General features: G+C 43.4%; 1 protein-coding gene across 1 annotated transcript in view; it reads left to right on the top strand.

Annotated features, from left to right (window-relative positions):
* The window catches only part of RBM33 (RNA binding motif protein 33), a 260,560-nt gene extending 246,018 nt beyond the window's left edge, over window positions 1–14,542 (top strand). The window contains exons 18-19 of the mRNA XM_077491155.1: window positions 11,222–11,310; window positions 14,013–14,542. Coding sequence (XP_077347281.1) covers window positions 11,222–11,310; window positions 14,013–14,061 — 138 coding nt within the window. The 3' untranslated portion in view covers window positions 14,062–14,542. The remainder of the gene's footprint in view (window positions 1–11,221; window positions 11,311–14,012) is intronic.
* Window positions 14,543–16,235: the final 1,693 nt, after the last annotated feature.

Raw genomic sequence — 16,235 nt, 5'->3', positions numbered from 1 at the left:
TTAGGCTGGGTTCACACTGGAGCGATGCGGGAACGCCACGAATGCGCGGCGGGTTCCCGCATCGCATGCCTCCCGGCGGCAGTTCACACTGCCCTATGCGAACTGCTGGGAGTGTCAGTGAAATGTTACTGACACCCCCAGATCAGTTCGCATATCGCAGTGCGATCTGCAAACTCGGATCGCATGGTGTGAACACCCATGCGATCCGATTCTGCTGCGGGCCAAAAAAAGGGTCCCGTGCGAATTTGCGGCGGGTGCGGCGAATGGCTGAACTCGAATCGCACAGAGATCGGATGTGATTTGCACTGCAGTGCGGTGCGAATCACATCCGTTCTCATAAACCGCTGCAATGTGAACCCAGCCTTAGTGACACTGGCGACGGGGGGTGATCACGGGGTTAAACCTTTATTGGGGGGGTTAGGGGGGTACCTTAGAACTAAAGGGGGCTAACCCTAACTGCCCTAACAGTTATTAGTCACAAATGACACCCGCCGGGTGATCAGGGGGTTAAACCTTTATTAGGTAATAAATGGCGGGTGCCCTGAAACTATAAAAAAATAACTAACCAACCAGCGTCACCTGTAACAGTTATATGGTGATCACAGGTGAAAGGGTTAACTAGGGGGCAATCAGGGGGCTTTATGCGGTAGTATATGGGGGTCCCTGGCGCTATAAAAAGCTGCGGCGAACCTAAATACCTACCTGCCTAACTAGCGTCACCTGTGACACTAATACGGCGATCAGAAAAATGATCGCTTATTAGGCTGGGTTCACACTGGAGCGATGCGGAAACGCCGCGAATCCGCGGCGGGTTCCCGCATCGCATGCCTCCCGGCGGCAGTTCACACTGCCCTATGCGAACTGCTGGGAGTGTCAGTGAAATGTTACTGACACCCCCAGATCAGTTCGCATATCGCAGTGCGATCTGCAAACTCGGATCGCATGGTGTGAACACCCATGCGATCCGATTCTGCTGCGGGCCAAAAAAAGGGTCCCGTGCGATTTTGCGGCGGGTGCCGCGAATGGCTGAACTCGAATCGCACAGAGATCGGATGTGATTTGCACTGCAGTGCGGTGCGAATCACATTCGTTCTCATAAACCGCTGCAATGTGAACCCAGCCTTAGTGACACTGGCGACGGGGGGTGATCACGGGGTTAAACCTTTATTGGGGGGGTTAGGGGGGTACATTAGAACTAAAGGGGGCTAACCCTAACTGCCCTAACAGTTATTAGTCACAAATGACACCCGCCGGGTGATCAGGGGGTTAAACCTTTATTAGGTAATAAATGGCGGGTGCCCTGAAACTATAAAAAAATAACTAACCAACCAGCGTCACCTGTAACAGTTATATGGTGATCACAGGTGAAAGGGTTAACTAGGGGGCAATCAGGGGGCTTTATGCGGTAGTATATGGGGGTCCCTGGCGCTATAAAAAGCTGCGGCGAACCTAAATACCTACCTGCCTAACTAGCGTCACCTGTGACACTAATACGGCGATCAGAAAAATGATCGCTTATTAGGCTGGGTTCACACTGGAGCGATGCGGAAACGCCGCGAATCCGCGGCGGGTTCCCGCATCGCATGCCTCCCGGCGGCAGTTCACACTGCCCTATGCGAACTGCTGGGAGTGTCAGTGAAATGTTACTGACACCCCCAGATCAGTTCGCATATCGCAGTGCGATCTGCAAACTCGGATCGCATGGTGTGAACACCCATGCGATCCAATTCTGCTGCGGGCCAAAAAAAGGGTCCCGTGCGAGTTTGCGGCGGGTGCGGCGAATGGCTGAACTCGAATCGCACAGAGATCGGATGTGATTTGCACTGCAGTGCGGTGCGAATCACATTCGTTCTCATAAACCGCTGCAATGTGAACCCAGCCTTAGTGACACTGGCGACGGGGGGTGATCACGGGGTTAAACCTTTATTGGGGGGGTTAGGGGGGTACATTAGAACTAAAGGGGGCTAACTCTAACTGCCCTAACAGTTATTACAGTCACAAATGACACCAATGCAAAAAAAAAAAAAAAAAATGACATTGGTGTCACTGTGACTGGGGGGCAGGGGTAATTGGGGGGGTGATCGGGGGGTAAAGGGGGGGTGTGAGTGTGCCTGGCATGTTCTACTGTGTGTGTAGAGTGTTGGTGCAACTCACCGATCCGCTCTCCTCCGTGTCGGAACGAAAAATACCGACACGGAGGAGAGAATACATCACTTCCTCTCCTGTGTTTACATTACAGGAGAGGAAGTGATGTCACGGGGGATTTCTATTCGTCGGGAGCGATCGCGAGGGGGTGGCCATGAATGAATGGCCGCCCCCTCATCCCGGATCGCTCTCGAAGGAATGCCGACCGCCGCAGGCACCGGGGGGGGGCCCGATCGGGCCCCCCACCCGCGGGCAGGCAGGGACTTATATATACGCCCATATGCCTGCCCGTGCCATTCTGCCGACGTATATCGTCGTGCGGCGGTCGGCAAGTGGTTAAAGCGGACCTCTATCCTAAAGTGCAAGTTCAGCTCATCTGAACCCACCCCCCCCCTCCGGTGCCACAATTGGCACCTTTCAGGGGGGGGGGGGGGGTGCAGATACCTGTATAATCCAGGTATCTGCACCCACTTCCGGGAATACCTAGCCACAGATGCCCCGCCCCCCCGTTGTGTTCTGGGAAACGCACAGTTCCCAGGACACAGCAGGGACCAGTCTCATTGTGCTGCGCGACTCACACATGTGCAGTAGGGAACCGGGCAGTGACGCCGCAACGATTCACTTCCCGATTCCCTGACAGAGGATGGCGGCGGGGGCAGCCGAGAGACAAACGATTGCTCGTCTTCTGCTGCCGGCATCGCTGGACCCTGGGACAGGTAAGTGTCCATTTATTAAAAGTCAGCAGCTGCAGTATTTGTAGCTGTTGACTTTTAATATTTTTTGTTTAAAGGTGCCCTGATGAGTTTACTTCCTCTTTGTTTCCATGCAAAGGTAAAGCATAATGGACTACTATGCATCACATAGTAGTCCATTATGTGTCACTTACCTGACACAGGAGTCCGGGAAGTCACCGCTGTCCCCTGTAGTCCGGAGCGTCCATCTTCTCGGTGGGTCTCGCTGCTCCGCCGCTGTCATTCGGCGAAGCCGCGATGACGTCACTCCCGTGCATGCGCACGGGAGCCGCCACTCGCAGCATATTGCCCTAGACAGAGGTGCCTGTCTTTCGGCAAATATCTCCTAAACCGTGTAGGTTTAGGAGATATTTCTTGGACCTACAGGTAAGCCTTAATCTAGGCTTACCTGTAGGTCAAAGTTGGTTGTAAGGGTTTACAACCATTTTAAGCTTCATTAGAACACTGGCATTGATTTGGTAACTGCACAAAGTGTTCAAACCTTGCGTTACCTGTACAGGCAATCCCCGAATTACAAACCTCCGTCTTACATGTGACTCATACTTACAAACGTAGAGAGACAACCAGAAGTGAGAGGAAATCTAACCATAGGAAGGGAAATTCGCTCCTGTAAGAGTTACCATGGGGGAAAAAAAGGTGTCTCCACTGAAGCTTTATCATCAATCCTTGTTTCCACAACACCAATTTTTTCAAAATCCAGTTGTCACAAGGACAGAAAGTGAGGTGAAATCTTATGACCAGGAGCACAGAAAGCAAAACAAGCATTACAGGGGTGTTAACCTATCCCTGTGCAATCCAAAAAACATGATTTTTTTTTTTTTTTGCCTGCAGTTACACCTAAAAAAAAAATGTACATGTTCCAACTTGCATACAAATTAAACTTCAGAAAAATCTACAGAACCAATCTTGTTTGTAACCGGGGACTGTCTGTATATCAAACTTTGGAAGGATGACTGGTTAGTTTTGATAGTAGCAGTTGACATTACTTATAACATTTTAGAGACCTGGCCAAAATGGATGTTCCGTACGTGGTACATCCCTTCAGTGGTGTATAGGGATTATCTATGGATACGTTTGGAGGGAGTTTCATAAGATGAGACTCCAGCACCCATTCTTTAACTGTGACAATAAACACCAGTGTACATTCACCAATTGTGAGGCAAAAAAAACAGTATCTTTGTGGGATTTGAGAGCACCAAGCCAGCCTGAGACATTGGGAGCTGTGGTATAAAAGGGAGAATTTTGAGGGCTTCAGATGCAAAATAAGTTATAAGTAACTCCATTCTTGAAAGGTAGATATGGAGAGATATATAGGAAAGTTAATTCTTCCATCCAAGTTAAGATACATTAAAGAGGAAGTAAACCCTGATGAGTTTACTTCCTCTTTCATTCCCTGCAAAGGCAAAGCATAATGGTTTACTATGCATCGCATAGTAGCCCATTATGTGTCACTTACCTGACACAGGAGCCAGCGAAGTCGCCGCTGTCCCCTGTAGTCCGCCGCATCCATCTTGTTGGTGGGGTCTCGCAGCTCTGCCGCTGTCATTCGGCGAAGCCGCGATGACGTCACTCCCGCGCATGCGCACGGGAGCCGACGCGCGGCAGCTCCGTTGCTGAGAATGACACGCTCAGTGCGCCTGCGCGCCGCTGTCTACGGTAGACAGCGGTGCCCGTTTTCGGGCAAATATCTCCTAAACCATATAGGTTTAGGAGATATTGCTTGGACCTACAGGTAAGCCTTAATCTAGGCTTACCTGTAGGTCAAAGTGGTTTGTAAGGGTTTACAACCACTTTAAACAATAATCCACTTCTTAAAGCACGAGTCTTCTTTTTTTTTTTTTTTTTTTAAGGCCCTCTAGGTTATGCTATAATGTACTAGTAGGGAGTCAAGTGAAACAGATTGTTACTTGATTGTTTCTCTCTAGTTTGTTGCCAGTACGCTATCCTGAACAAACCCTTGTTCTGAGTTGCTTTATGCATATGAACAGATATTTTAAAGGGAAAGCACTTGCAAAAATAGGATTTTTGCACTCACTGTAAAATGTATTTATTTTGCAGTCCATTGAGAGACACGGGTCTCCACCCTCTGTTTACAAGCAAGCTTTTGGTACTGATTTGCTACAAAGCTGAGGCATTCCGTTAGTAGAAAGGGTTATATCCTGGGCTGATCTACAAGTTTTTTTGTTTGCCAGTGTCCAGTCCTCCTACAGATAGCAGTATAACCTCAAACTTTAAGGCTTCCTGTGTTCCTCAATGGACTCCAAGAAAACATTTTGATATAAAATATGTATTTTTATGCATAAATTAACACATAGCTTGCACCAGGGTTTATTCAGGATGAATTTTTGACCATTGCTGTAGTATCACAGAAAGTATGAGGCATTCTATTACTGTACTTGCTTCACACTATATGTATCCTGATTAGAATGTGTTTTACTTGTTAAAACTCCTAAACTGTGAATGTTTGAAATGTATTCACTACCACCTAGAGTCCTTTTGCCACAAGGACTACAGTATGGTCAACTCCCAGTCTGCTGTGTTCTCCTTGAAAACGCGTACCTCATTTTTGCACCATACTCCGTGAATATCCTACAGGAAGGAATATTTCCCCCTGCTGTAGAAAATTGGATCCTGCTTTTCTTGGGGGGGGGGGGGGGGGGTTGCTTTCCTCTGGATCAACTATATGTATAGGATTGGGTGTATGGGATTGTATGATATATATAGGTATAGATATATATATATATATAAATATATATATTTTTTATATGGTTTAACTAGGTGGACTTGCATCTTTTTTCAACCTTACTAATTATGTAACCCTCACATATGACAGTGGTGGAAACCAGGCACAAAGGAACTACAGCAAAAGCTCAGGTGAACATTCACTCTGCCGAAATCTTGTAAAACACAAACCACTCATACTGACAATGCTTCCACCAGAGCACGACCTTGTTTTAACACCTATTCTAGCTATTTCTCGGGCACAAAACATGTGGTTCACTTGACTAAGACATAAACAAAAAATTCCCTGCAAGCCAATGGCATAATGTGCTAGTGTGCATTGCATACTAACACATTATGAAATAGTTACCTTAAAAAGAAGTCCTCCAGCAGTGCACTGTCACCACTTACATGGCTCCCGACTTCCTCCAGTCTTCCGCCTGGGTTTCACACTTTCTGGTCCTTTAAATGGCTGAGCCACGATCACGTCACTCGTGCATAGGAGTCACAATTTACGGCACAGAGCTCTAAAGGGACGGCACGGGTATCCCGTCCCTTCAGAGCACATGTGCCTGTGACGTCACCGGCTGCATCCAGTGTGAATATCTCCTAAACACCGTAAGTTTAGGAGATATTCACTGTACCTACAGGTAGGCATTATTATAGGCTTACTTGTAGGTAAAGCCATCACTGGCCATGGATCAAAAGTTCCAGGCTTCTGCTCAACCACCACCATCTCTGATTGTGATTTCTATATGCCTGCTCTAGTAGAGGTAGATAGGGGGGTGGGGAGGAGGACCCACAAGTGGCGTGGGAGGAGGCCACGTTTTCACCCCTAGAACCCTAAATAAGATGTTATGGCTTCACGCAATATAATTATTGTTGTTGCTATCTCCATTCTGCTGTGTACAAATGTTTGGTATCGTCACACTTGATTTTCTTCTATCTCACCATGCCCCTTTGCATACTAAGAGACCTGCTAAATCTAAAAATACCTTCCCCATTCACAAACAAATAGAACGGGCAATCTGTGACCGTTGGGTTAAACCAGAAAAGGTCAGAACCATTATTGAGCTCCATCCAATGGAAAAAAAATTCACAAAAAATTGTCTGTTCTGGTAGTTCACCCTTCAACATCTTATTGTACCTATAGAAGATGTTCCTTCACTGAAGTTTTTTGCTTTGTGGGGAAAAAATATATAGCATATATAACATATCATTTACAAATGCTACAGAAGCTATATTGTAATTTATTTTTATTAAAATAATGTTTCCTGTTCAATCTGCGGCCGCTCTAAATTTCTCTGCAACGTATTATGGCAACCTAGAGGCATTCTATAACACAGATGGTGTACAGAACACCCCAGAAATGTAATTTCCTTGTGTGAAGAACTTTACACTAAAATACAAGTCAGGTTTTAGGCAGCCTCTGCAACAAAAAAAGTCATATTTGCTGAGATACTCCCTAAGGCTTAATACCTTCTAAAGGGATGCCTCGCACTATGCCTTTTGAAAAAGGGGAGTCTCTTTGGTGAGGCACTTGGAAAACTCATTAAATAAGTCACGGTAGGAAAGGTACTTTTTCCACATGGAGGGTTCCAAAATTCCCTTCTTAAGGGCCTTCTACCTCCTCAGAACACAGAGCACCACAACACACTCGCCAGGCTTTTACTGCCAAGCAGCTTTCAGCCTTGTCCATTCTATTCCAAAAAAAAGCATCTGGTTTTGCTTATCATTGTAAAGACCTTTATTCAAGGTGTTCCTTAGATCAAACCACCCTTACAGCACTTTGTGCTTTTTTGGGACCTCAGTTTGGTTCTCTCTGCCCTGCAAAAAACACAATTTTAACTGATCAGGGAGCTCCCTTTGGATAATCTCTGCATGGTAGCCTTTTTGGCTGCTATCGCATCTGTCATAGTAAGGGCCACCTTTCAGTTTTTCAGGCGTTCCTGATCGGACCCTCCATTCACCCCTATGGAGCAGCAGATGTCCACTGACATCCGCCGCGATCCGATCCTGTCCGTAAAATCTAGATGGATGGTGGTCCTATTTTCCCTCCATCTGGCTGATTGGATGAAAACAGAGAGGTCAATTTTCACCCGATCTCCCCATAAAGGAGAGCGGAAATGTGTCCGTCTCCGCTCTGCACAGTGAGCGGAGAGGGACCTGTCATCCGCTTGCTTAGCGGGGATCAGGGGAACGATCCTCCACTGAGCAAGTGGAATCCGCCAAATGGAGGTGCCCGTGTGAAAGGGGCCTTAGCAAATCTGTAAGGGACCATTCCTCATTCTTCACAAGGACAAAATTGTCTTCTGCCTAGGACCCTCCTTTCTTCCTAAGGTAGTGTCAGCATCCAGCTGACTGAATGTTTTTTGGACTCCTGATTCCAATCATGCACCTGTGAAACTTGGACATGTGACTCACCAAACACCAAAAATGAACAGCAGGTTTATGCGTTTTTTTTTCTTTCTAGAAATAAATGGTAGATGTGTTTTTGGTGCACTGTTGAAAAGCACACCAAAGATCCAGTATGCAGGTCTTTCTATAGGATTTAATGGAATGCATTTTTCTACACTTTTTTACTCCAAAAAATGGATGAATGTGAAAGGGCCTAAGTCCTTCCTGTACTGCGCTCTACTTCAAAGTACCCAAAGGTCCTCAAAAATGTTACCAGTGTTCAATCACATATATATATATATATATATATATATATATATATATATATACATACACACAGTGGATATAAAAAGTCTACACACCCCTGTTAAGATTATAGGTTTCTGTGATGTAAAAAAATTAGGCAAGGATATAATTTCAGAACTTTTTCCACCTTTTTAAAGTGACCTATAAACTGCACAACTCAGTTGAACAACAAACTAAAATCTTTTAGGCCGGAGAGAAGTAAAAATAAAATGGTTGCATAAGTGTGCACACGCTTAAACTAATACTTTGTTAAAGCACCTTTTGACTGTATTACAGCACTCAGTCATTTTGGGTATGAGTCTAGCAGCATGGCACATCTTGACTTGGCAATATTTGCCCACTCTTGCTTGCAAAAACACTCCAAATCTGTCAGATTGCGAGGGCATCTCTGTGTACAGCCCTCTTCAGATCACCCCACAAATTTTCAATTGGCTTCAGGTCTGGGTTTTGACTGGGCCATTCCAAAACTTGAATCTTCTGGTGAAGACATTCTTTTGTTGATTTGAATGCATGCTTTGGGTCATCCTGAAAGATGAAGTTCCTCTTCATGTTCAGCTTTCTAGCAGAAGCCTGTAGGTATCATGCCAATATTGATACTGGTATTTGGAACTGTTCATAATTCCCTCTACCTGGACTAAGGCTCCCATTCCACCACCATGCTTCACTTGTGGGTATAGTGTTCTTTTGATGATGTGCAGTGTTTTTGCACCAAACATACCATATTTATCGGTGTATAACGCGCACAGGCGCCCCTTCATTTTAAGGGAATTTTCAGGAAAAAACCTTACATTTTAAATAAAGAACTTTGAAGTAAAATAAGGGTAGAGTGCCCATCAATGCAGCCTCATCAATGCCCATCTGTAGCTTCACAATTGCCCATCAATGCAGCTTGATCAATGCCCATCTGCAGCCTCACCATTGCCCATCAATGCCCATCTGTAGCCTCACAATTGCCCATCAATGCAACTTGATTAATGCCCATCTGCAGCCTCCCCATTGCCATGAATGCAGCCTGATCAATGCCTATCTCAGGGAGGGGGGCAGGATGAGCGCCATTAGATTACGTACAGCGAGAATCTCCTATTTACTCTGCGGCCTATTTAATACAAAGTCCCGCCTCCTGGACCTGCTTCTATGATAGATCCAATGGTCCAATGCCAGCCAAGGAGACGGGACTTCCTATTACAGAGGCCACCGAGTAAACATGAGATTCTCGCTATATGTAATCTGACGGAATTCGTCACACCCCCCTACTGGTTCTCTCCGAGGCAGCCCAAATTGCAGTATTGGCATATAACACGCACGTACTATTTGCAACTGATTTGCAGGGTGAAAAAGTGAGTGTTATACGCCAATAAATACAGTATCTTTTGGAATTATGGCCAAAAAGTTCAACATTGGTTTCCTCAGACCATAACACATTTTCCCATATGCTCTTAGGATACTTCAGATGTGTTTTGTCAAACTTTAGCCTGGCTAGGATGGTTTTTCGTCTTAAGAAAAGGCTTCCATCTTGCCGATCTACCCCATAGCCCAGACATATGAAGAATACAGTGGAGATGGTTTTCACATGTGCCACACAGTCAGTACTTGCCAGATTTTCCTGCAGCTCCTTTAGTGTTGCTGTAGGCCTCCTGGCAGCCTCCCTGACCAATTTTCTTCTCATATTTTCATAAATTTTGGAGGGACGTCCGGTTCTTGGTAATGTCACTGTTCCATATTTTCTCCACTTGATGACTTGTCTTCACTGTGTTCCATGGTATATCTAATGCCTTGGAAATTATTTTGTACCCTTCTGACTGACACCTTTTAACAATGAGATCCCTCTGATGCTTTGGAAGCTCTCTGCGGACCATGGCCTTTGCTGTAATGTCAGGAGAGACCTACTAGAACAGCTGAACTTTTATTTGGGGTTAATCAAAGGCACTTTAAATGATGGCAGTTGTGTACTGACTCCTATTTAACATGAGTTTGAATGTGATTGCTTAATTCTGAACACTGCTACAGCCCCAGTTATAAGAGGATGTGCACACTTATGCAACCCCATTATTTTATTTTTTTATTTTTACTCCCCCACCCCCCTTAAAAGATTTCAGTTTGTTGTTCAAATGAGTTGTACGGTTTATAGGTCACATTAAAGGTGGGAAAAGTTCTGAAATTATATATCTTTGTCTCGTTTTTTTTTTTTTTGTTTTTTACATCACAGAAACCTGAAATTTTAAGAGGTGTGTAGACTTTTATATCCACTGTAGATTAAAAGTGAATTCCAGGTAAATGGCTGCGCATTCTGAAGCATGTATAGGGGAACAGTGTTACGAAAGGATTTTATAGTCTTGAGAGCACATCCAGATTCCTGTTCCCCACCCCAGCAACAGCAAAAGTATACTTGAAAACTCACCACCAGCTTGACGGAATGAACAGTGATAAAAAAGCAGCACGCCAGTGATGTTATTCCTCTGTAGCAGAGCCTAATTCTGAGTGCTGCTGCATAGGAGATTAGAACATGCCAATATCAAGATACATTTGGGTAATTACTGTGGTTGCATTTATTAACTTTTAATGAACATATTACTACATTCATTGGTACTTTCATCTCTGCCTAATGTTCATCTTTTAAAAAGATCTTGGCTAAGTCTTTAATAGTGTACATTTCTGCAGGTTTTTGTATAGTAACATCTGAATCATGCTGTGTATCCTCTGATGACTAAATTCTGTTGATGCGTCCCTGCTATCATTTTAAATTTGTGTTCATAGAACACTAGTTTATTAATATGGATGAATAATTCTGAAGTTGCAAGTGTATAGAAAATGATTAGCATTCATTGAACATTAACTGGATGTATAATAAAAAAAAATTCTATTTGTCTACATCTTATTAATATATCCTATTGTTTTTGCAGGATCTTGAGATGTTCCCTCTTCAGAGAAAAGCTGTCGCAACTTTTGGGAGTCCGCACCATGCTTTGCAGTTCCAGCAGAAGTACCACAGGTAGGTGGTTTTTGGTGGAGGGTTGGAGGTTGTCAGATATGCATAGAATTTAATACCTATCAAAGCACTGTAGCTGATTAAAAACATTATTTTGCGGTTTCCCTAAAAAACAAAACATTACTTTAAAAAAAAAAATCTATCTATATTTTTCAAGCATGCATGAATGCTTACTTTGCAAACCAGTTATGATTAGGCTTCTGCAAGAATCTGGACATTCATAGATAAGCCCAATGACTAAACTCTCACATAAGCTTGACAAGTTTGTCAATGATTGTAAAAAGTTCTTTTTTACCTTAATGCGGAAGGTAAGGTTAAAAAAAAAAAACCTGAATCCTTTAGTACAACGTTGGTGTAATTTCAAAAGTAATTTTCATTATTTAAATTCTGTAGCTTTCATCAAAATACTGGGTGATCCATGAAAGTTCTTGTTCAGGTACTTCCTTTTATACTGTTACAACACTTTGTGCCAGTTGTGCTCCTGCGTCATCATTATGTCACATGCGCAACACACATGGCATGGTCCACTGTTGGTCAGAAAGCTCACCCTGAGAAATGCCATATTGATATGATTTCTGGTTGCATGTATGTAAAAAGGAAGTGGCTGCAGTAGTTTCACAGCACTGAAATACTACAAAGGATTGAAAAAAAGGCAAAAATAGGGATATTTTGATAAAAAAAAATTTGGGGTTTTAAGATAATTTTAATGTTGCACAGTTAGGGTTTAAATCTATTTTAAATTATAATGCTGCAAGCGTTACATTTACATCCTTTTACTTGGATAATACTTCTCTTATCAATGCTTATAGGATTTTATGTTTCGCAGTAACTGTCCTTTAAGAGAAGTGTAAGCGAGAGCAGGGCTCTGTTTTATACTGCTTTGGTTATTTAGATGCTGGAACTGCAGCATATGAGTCCATGTATTTGATAGGACAAATGTTAGAACTTGGGGGGGGGGGGGCCTCTTGGCCCTGACTTATTGCTTTGGGTTATCCCCAACCAAGCTTGAAAGTGGAACTTTATTGGAAAAAAACAGTTGTTGACATTAAGTGTTTTTTTTTTGTTGCAGAAGAAACTATTTATTTTTCTGCAGTAAGGCTTCTTTCACATGAGAATTCGAATCAGGTCCACTTGTCCATTCTTTACGCAGACTCGATCGGACCCTCCATTCTCTTCTATGGGCAGTCAGATAAAAACAGACTTGTGTCTGTTTACACCCAGCTACCTCCAATCAAGCAAAAACAAACAGAACGGCATCCGTTCCCCCCCTGTCTAGCCAGATCAGATCGGGGACAGTCGGGTGTAAACAGACAGCTGGTCCATTTACACCCATAGAGCGGGGTATGTCTGTGTCTGCTCTGCATAAACAGAGTGGGCATGGATCTGTCATCCAGCCGCTTCACTCAGCTCAGCAGGGAATCAAAAGATAGATCCCTGATGAGTACAAAATGTATTTGGCCTGTGTAAAGGGGCCCTAAAAATGGAAATTCCAGCTAGAGGGTCTCTAAAGAAGTGCATCTTGGTGTACAATCTCAGCATGCCTTAACTAACTCTCATATGCATGGGAATTGCTTCACCCAAGGAAGGCCAAACAAGATGACTGAAGACGCCAAACACAAAGACCATAGATGTCAGTGGCAACCAGGGAGCTTCTGAAAATATAAGTGCTACGACTGTAATGATGGTCAAGGAGGCATTTGAACCTAGTAACAAAGACATTTCTTTGTCTGTATTATTCAGGCTCTGCATCAAAAACTCTATTTTTATCAAGATGCTAATGAATAAACATCACAGCCAGGCAGGGCTCATCAAGTTAAACCAATTGTAAGGCCCCTTTCACACTGGGGCGGGAGCAACGTAGATGGTAAAATGGTGCTATTCTTAGTGCCGTTTTAACTGCGGTATTTGGCCGCTAGTGGGACAGTTTTAACCCCCACTAGTAGAAAAGGGTAAAAACCACCCGCAAAGTATAACCGCGCTGCCCCATTTAATTCAATGGGCAGTAGCGGTGTATTTACCACTCCAAAGATGCTGCTTGCAGGAGTTTTTTTTTTTTTTTAATGTCCTGCAAGCGTAATGCTCCAGTGTGAAAGCCCTCAGGCTTTCACATTTTAGACACAGCAGCGGCTGTTTCAGGGTGCTTTGCAGGTGCTATTTTTAGTGCTGTGGTGCCTGCAAAGCGCCCCAGTGTGAAAGGGGTCTAAAGGTAATTTTTTTTTTTAAGTTGTTTAAAAAATAACAAACATGTCTAAACTTACCTGCTCTGTGCAATGGAATTGCACAGAGCGACCGCAAACCACCTCTTCTCGGGTCCCCTGCCAGCATTTGTGCATGCTTGCTGCCTAGACCCATGCTCCCTTTTCACTGGCTTTTTGACAGCACTAGGAGCCAATGGCTGCCAGTGCCCCAGCAAAGTCAATGAGACCTGGAAAGGAGAGAAGAGCTGCAGGCATGCACAATACAGGATTCAATGAGGGCTCAGGTAAGTAAAAGGGGGGTGTGCTGATGCCTAAACATTTTTTACTTTAATGCAAGGAATGGGTTAAGGTAAAAACATGTTTAGTTTTTAGTACCACTTTAATGAGTTGCGGCTTATGAAAATACTGTAAAACTATTTCTGTGACCTGTTTTGCTATGTAATTGAACTGATATATGGATTAATGCAAAAGGTTGTACCCTAACAATGTGTTCTTAAAATATTTTAGGCACATGATAGACTTGTCGCACATCAATGTATCACTGATTGCAGAATGATTTCAGCCGCGTTCACAGAACATAACCGGACACTTGGCTGCAAAAGACGCTTAATGAACTCCGCAGTGTCTCACTGTGTACTTCGGATATCTTGATTCAGGACATCATCTGAACAGGACAGACCTGTTTGTTTCTATACTATTCTGTGTTCTTTCTGAACTGTGATCCTTGCATGTAGGTCTGTGTGAAAAGGCACTTTTCAGATGTGAATGAAAAAGACTTGGGAAGAGGGGAGAACACAGTCTTTATTTGTAGAATAGAGATACATGTTAATGGTTGCTCTTATCTTCATTGCATGGTATCCACATTTTTGTTCATTTCACTCCATCTGGTATGTCATGCTTTTTGTCCCCCGGGCTTATTTAGAAATATGTAAACATCACCGTTAAAGTGTATCCGTGCAATATTTTGGCTAAACATTCAGCCACTTCTGACTTGTCTTCAAAGTAAAATAAAGACCTCAATTCCTCCCCAATCTAAATGGAGCCATATCACTATTATTCTCCAACTTCACTCTAAGGTGAAACCTGGCATTGCAGCCCATTACTTTAGATATGACACCCTGTAATTATGCTTCTATATCAGCCTGCTGAACAGATACAAACATCAGTAAAGTATCAGTGCTAAACAGCAAGATGCTGGATTTGGTGGGAGCGCTCCATGTTCTTCACCTAAAACATCTATCATCATTTTACTTTTTTGCAGTTCAAATATTATTCTAAATACACTAACAGACATCCAAGTGTGTTTCCCCCAAAATTATTTTGGATTCAGTTGTGTACCTTTATAGTGATTACTTGCAGAGGACAGGTTATTTATTTTTATTTTTTTACATAATGAGAATTATGTGCAATAACCCCTATCAACCAGAGATCAGCTTTCAGCAGCTGAATGTAGTGTAAAATTTTGTGATTGGATATTCTGGATTACTACATATGCCTCTTAACATTTAATAAAGAGACATTGGTTAGAATATAAGATAGAAATTAGTTTCTTCTGGGCATACTGTTTTAAATGCTGCTATGGCATGCTTAAAGGACAAGTGCACAGAATCACATTTCTAGATTGGAGGTTAATGGATTAAAATAAATACACTTACCTCTGACCTCCAGGCTTCTGAACTGGAGATCTGCTCCTGACACCAGTGTACCCCTACCCACTGTTATGCGCAGAACCAACTTATGGCAAAGTACCCATAGACATTTGTAGCAGGGATGATGTTCAGGCGAGTTCTAATCCTAATCTGAACCCACCTGAGCGATCCCGCCAGAAGGCTGTCATTGTACTGAGCCAAACATAACCTGCCAAGGTATTCCTCTCTCTGTAGGCACACGTATAGAAGGGGCTTGTGTATGTAGGGCTGTGGGGCAAGGAATGTCTCAGGTGCTTCTGATAGGTTCAGTACAGTGATAGTTTCCTGACAGGATCACTTAGATGGGTTTGGAATTGGATCTGAAAACGTCAGAGCTAATTCCTATTCTGTAGACCAGCAATTCTGGGCTTGGGCAGCACAGTTGGCATGGGTAGCAAAGGTGGTGCCAGGAGCAGATGCTTTGAAGATGCAGATCTTTGGTCCGAGAGCTAAAGGTAAAATGTAGTAACACCATCAAACACACTGTCTGGAGTTCTATTGTTCAGGTGCTTGTCCTTTAAAGAAGACAAAGTGTAATTGTCCTGCTATCTGCTGCTTATTTTCTATAAGGTGGCGCCTTTCAGTGACTTGCATTATAGAGCTTCTTTCACACCCCAGAAGGTCAGGTGATGTCTGCGTCTTTCAGGCACTTCAGTTAGAAAGTTTGCTAGGAAATATTACATAATGGTAATTATAGGTACCCATTTCATTCTGTAAGTATTTATGGTAGAACCTTCTCTGATGCACTCTAGTCTTAGCTAGTTTCATATAATGGATTAGACTTCACACATACCTCAGCTGTTTTTTCCTCTGGAAGTAAAGGAGGCAATGGTGGTAACTCGTTATGCAAAAATCTGTAACTTAAGCTGGCCATACATGGCTCTGCTTCTTTCTTTTTTTTTTTTTTTTTTCAGCCAGCGGGCTGAATGAAAAAAACTGAATCAATTCCCCTTCCCATACATTCAATGTGAATGTGGGAATCCTCCCCGCTGTGTCATCTTTTTCTGACTTCCTTGCCATCAGAATACACTGATCAAAATTA

Source organism: Lithobates pipiens, unplaced genomic scaffold, assembly GCF_037356315.1.
Source record: "Lithobates pipiens isolate NorthernLeopardFrog02 unplaced genomic scaffold, aLitPip1_a1.2 Scaffold_19, whole genome shotgun sequence".
Taxonomy (NCBI): Eukaryota; Metazoa; Chordata; class Amphibia; order Anura; family Ranidae; genus Lithobates; species Lithobates pipiens.
This window is presented reverse-complemented; position numbering and strand designations above follow the sequence as displayed.